This window comes from Brassica napus, chromosome A3 (genome assembly GCF_020379485.1).
Source record: "Brassica napus cultivar Da-Ae chromosome A3, Da-Ae, whole genome shotgun sequence".
Taxonomy (NCBI): domain Eukaryota; kingdom Viridiplantae; phylum Streptophyta; class Magnoliopsida; order Brassicales; family Brassicaceae; genus Brassica; species Brassica napus.
In genome coordinates, this window is record NC_063436.1 from 36,739,547 (window position 1) to 36,743,847 (window position 4,301).

A 4,301-nucleotide genomic window follows, 5' to 3' on the forward strand; every position below is an offset into this window, starting at 1 on the left:
TCCAGCCACTACATTGAGATAGTGCCAAACAGTATCAAAAATTTTTCTATTTTAAAATCGTGTAAGTTTCTTTTATCCTATTTAATTATGAACACATTTATAGAGCAAATGTGTTAGCAAACACAATATTATTAGGAACCGAGTTTATAACTTAAACTAAGAGCACGAGATGTGTTTTCCGAGAAATCAACACTTATACTTACAAAAAAACACTTAACATTGCACAAATAACCAAGAAAAAGATTGCATGACATGCAAAGTAGCAAATTAAAATTTAGGACGTAAGGATAAATAAACATGAAAAATCATGTTTATTTTTACATGCATGCACAGACACGCCTTTTTTTAGTTATTAAACAGAGCAAACTCAACAAACTGTTTAAGCCTTTTGGAGTAGTAACAATGCTTGCATACTTTAGCCATGTTATTGGGATCGCACTTTCTCCCTGGCTTAAGGTTGACCATATTTACATAGTACTGGTCCTGGAAAATTATATCCGGAATTGAACTTAGTGAGATCTTGACTCTTTCCCAGCAATGATCGGATGTTGATAGATTTTCTTTCCATTGGAGTTTATCCAAATACTTTTTACCTTTTGGATAGTGACCTAAGGCAAGCATTAACAAATCGTAAAGATACATACCATTTGTATTGTTTAGAGTGGCTGATTGGCGTAGATGAAAGAGTCCTTTGTGTTTTTCTTTGTGTACGAAGTATTGAAGTAAGCCCTCAATATAGTGTGCCTCAGGGTTGCCATTCTCCAAGCACAGATTCTTGAACTCAGCATGCTTAGTGAGCATTTCGAAAGGTTCCGCAACAAAATATTCTAGGCTGATGTTTCTGAAATAGCTGGTGGGATCTGAGTTCGGGTAGTCGTCGGTGTCAGAGGAATCACTAATTGAAATGTAATTGTTGACAGAATTTTCTGAGCCCATCTTCACGAGAGTGTCAAAGTTGGATGCTCTGTTTTTTTTTATCTGGTTTTTACTCTCAATCTATGCTAACTCAGCTATGAAGGTAATGTTGGAAGTTTTGAGGATGGGATTTATAAAGCGAGAACTTGGAAAATGGTCTGATAGTAATCGATTATTGAGGTCACATGCAAAGCAAAAAAAGGCTGTGGTTCAAAGGTGTTGTCATTTCAAAACAGAAGTTATTCTTTGCTTTTTTTTGCATGCTTCTTGATATGTGCAAAATTAGTTATTGTTTGTCTTATTCATTTGAATATTTTGATTCTTGCATGTGTCGAAATGATATGTTTTAAAGCTACTAAACGAGTATGAAGGTTGATTTATATATTGATGTTAGCAGTAATATATCTTTTAGAAAATCTTAATCAGAAAGTCAATCAGAAAGTGTCAAATTTGGATGCTCTTAATAGTATTGATTGATTCGAAGCCTGTGTTTGTCTTGTGCATTTTAATAGTATAGATGCGTGCATAGATACATTTCTACGTAATCGTGGAATATTATTAAAGTGGGGGAGGTTCTACCTTATTTGATTCTGAGTAAAGTCTTTTGTTTTTTATTTCATAATTTAACCGTGTTAAATTGTACACCGTCTTAAATCTTACTACAGCCAATTTAACACTTTACCTAAGATCTCTCAACTAAAATAAATATTCGATACTCTTAGAATATCCTAAGTCGATCTAACAAAAAGAATAAATAATTATTGAGAATATACTATTATCTAACAGAAAAAAATCTAAATGATTTCCTCTACAAGTCTATTAGATACGGTCATAGGCGTGAATTTACCTTAAATCTCTCACCTAAAATAACTAAGCGATTGGAAAATAAATATTCATCCAAGATTTTCGGTAACTTGCATACTTACAAAATTTGATCTTAACCTACATCGTCATTCCTAGCCAAATGTTATTTATACAGACATCCTCTCAACCCTTTCACCATACTCTATCGAATTTAAACTCACCACAAAAACAAACAGCTTAACGATTCCTAAAATAATGGTTAACAATATGCAAATCACCTTCTTGAAAGATGTCAAACCGAAAAAGACTGCTTGGCGTGTACAAGTCAAGGTTCTCCACTCATGGAGACAATGGAATAAAATTGCTGGTGATTCATTGGAATTAATTCTTTCGGATGCACATGTAATTGTAGTGTTGTTTATATATTTGTGGTTATGTTTAATTTTTTTATTCCATTGTTTAAAGTATATTAAATTTTGACTTGGTTATATTATTTTAGGGTACTAAAATACAAGCATCGTGTAAAAAGGCTTACATGGATGAATTGGCTAGCAAGGTTCCTGTTGGAGAGTGGATCAACATTGACAACTTCAGTTTGACTGGTGTTGGACGTACCTATCGCACAACAAACAATCCTTTGAAAATGAATTTTATTCACAAGACAGACATCTCCGAGTCAACTCTACGGATTGAGAATAATTTTCTTGATTTGGTTGATTTCGAAACCATACTTAGTGGCAAACCTGATGAGAACATCCTTATCGGTAAGAGTTGGTTCATATATCTTCAGTTATTAAATTATTTACAAGAGATTGTATTGATTTTGAAGAAATATACTTGTGGTTTTTGTTTCAGATGTAATTGGACAGGTTTTAGACTTGGGTGATCTTGACACAGTAAATTGTGCTGGAGGAAAACAACGGAGAAAGTTGGAGTTCACACTCAGAGACATTAAGTATGAGCTTTATTTAGAAGATTTTTTAATTACATTTACCATGTTTTCTTACCCATCTAGAGACTAATTTGTTGTATTTGTATTGTAATTATAAAGTGGCCTAAGTTTGCCTTGCTGCCTTTGGGGAACATATGCTGAGAATGTCCACACAGCTTGCCAAAAATCTGAAGATGGTTTACTTGTATGCCTTCTAAGATACGCAAAGATTGGTCATTTTAGAGGTATCTATACTATAAAAACTATATAATATTGAAAAAATTGGTTTTATTTAAAATATAATATTTGGCAAGCTAATCATGTAACCTATTCTTTTTGAAAAATAGGGGAAGTCCAAATCTCCAATGCTTATGATTCAAGTCAAATCTTCATCAATCCTGACATTGAGGAAGCAGAAGCGTTTAGACAAATGTTCTTTTCTTTTCTTCATATATATATATAAAATAATCTTAGAAAATAACGTGTTAACATGATCATGTTTCTAAATTATATTTTGTTCAGCGAATCTGGTGAAAGTCAAGCCATAACCCTCTCCGAGACGGGACATAACAAGCTTGATAAAAAGTTTGTCAGTCATAAGTGGCTGCAATACGAACAGAAGAATCTTGGAGAGTTGTTTGAATCTACTGAGGTAATATTTATATAAAATATTACCTTTTATATTTTTGGTATTAGTATTTATATATTGCGAGGATGACTGACAAAGTTTTTTGTATTTTTTAGATTGAACCATGCAGAGTTGTGGCAACTATATGTGATATTGATACCGATTGGGGTTGGTATTATTTTGGTTGCCAAGATTGCAACAAGAAAGTTTTTCCAGAGTCAAAAACTGTTAGGAGAGTGAATGGAAAAGATGTTCTCACTTATTCTTGGTGGTGTGAAAAATGCAACCAATTAGTGTATTCTGTGTCACCAAAGTAAGTTTCTCTGTGATTTAATTTTATTGACATATCCATTTGACCCGCATTTTGGATTATTTTGAACTTATTTTGCAATTATAAAGATTTAAAATTCATTTGCTGGTTAAAGATGATACTGGTGAATCATCTTTTATGTTGTTGGATTCAATTGCTACGGGGATTGTTCCTCAATCTGCGGAATACCTACTGGACGGTTCATTAGATGAAGTAGGAAATTTTCTAATTTGTGTTTCAGTTTCCGAAAATATTAAAGGATGACTAATTTCTATGTTTTGTGATACAGCCTGAAGAAAATGCAGAATTTCCCGACGCAATAACATCTTTGATCAGGCAAACATTTATGTTTGGAGTTTACATTGAAAAAGACAATGCTACTGGTGGAGGTGTTTGTTACAAAGTTGGCAAGGTTTGGAAAGATCTAAGCATGCTAAAGGTTTTGACCCGTGAAGAATCCGTTTCTGCTCATACCCAAGGAACTATCAACAGTTCTGGTTCTGAGGTCAGACCGGTTTTGAAAATCATGTTCTTATTCTATATTGTCTGAAACTTCTCATTTACTTAAATCATCCTTTAACCCTCTTTTCATTTAGGCACCACTTTTGCTACACGACAGTGAATGTAATGAGTCTGCATCTACTCCTTCTTCAAAACGCAAGAGTGAAGAAAACATAGAAGTGCCTAATATTACATCGACTTCAAAAAAGTAG

General features: G+C 33.3%; 1 protein-coding gene across 1 annotated transcript; it reads left to right on the top strand.

Annotated features, from left to right (window-relative positions):
- The first annotated feature begins 2,254 nt into the window (after nucleotides 1-2,254).
- Nucleotides 2,255-4,301, top strand: LOC125607267 (replication protein A 70 kDa DNA-binding subunit C-like). The gene is made up of 9 exons (XM_048777169.1): nucleotides 2,255-2,483; nucleotides 2,575-2,674; nucleotides 2,771-2,895; nucleotides 2,998-3,082; nucleotides 3,173-3,302; nucleotides 3,395-3,591; nucleotides 3,678-3,801; nucleotides 3,878-4,093; nucleotides 4,185-4,301. The coding sequence occupies exons 1-9, from the start codon at nucleotides 2,255-2,257 to the stop codon at nucleotides 4,299-4,301; spliced, it is 1,323 nt and encodes a 440-aa protein (XP_048633126.1).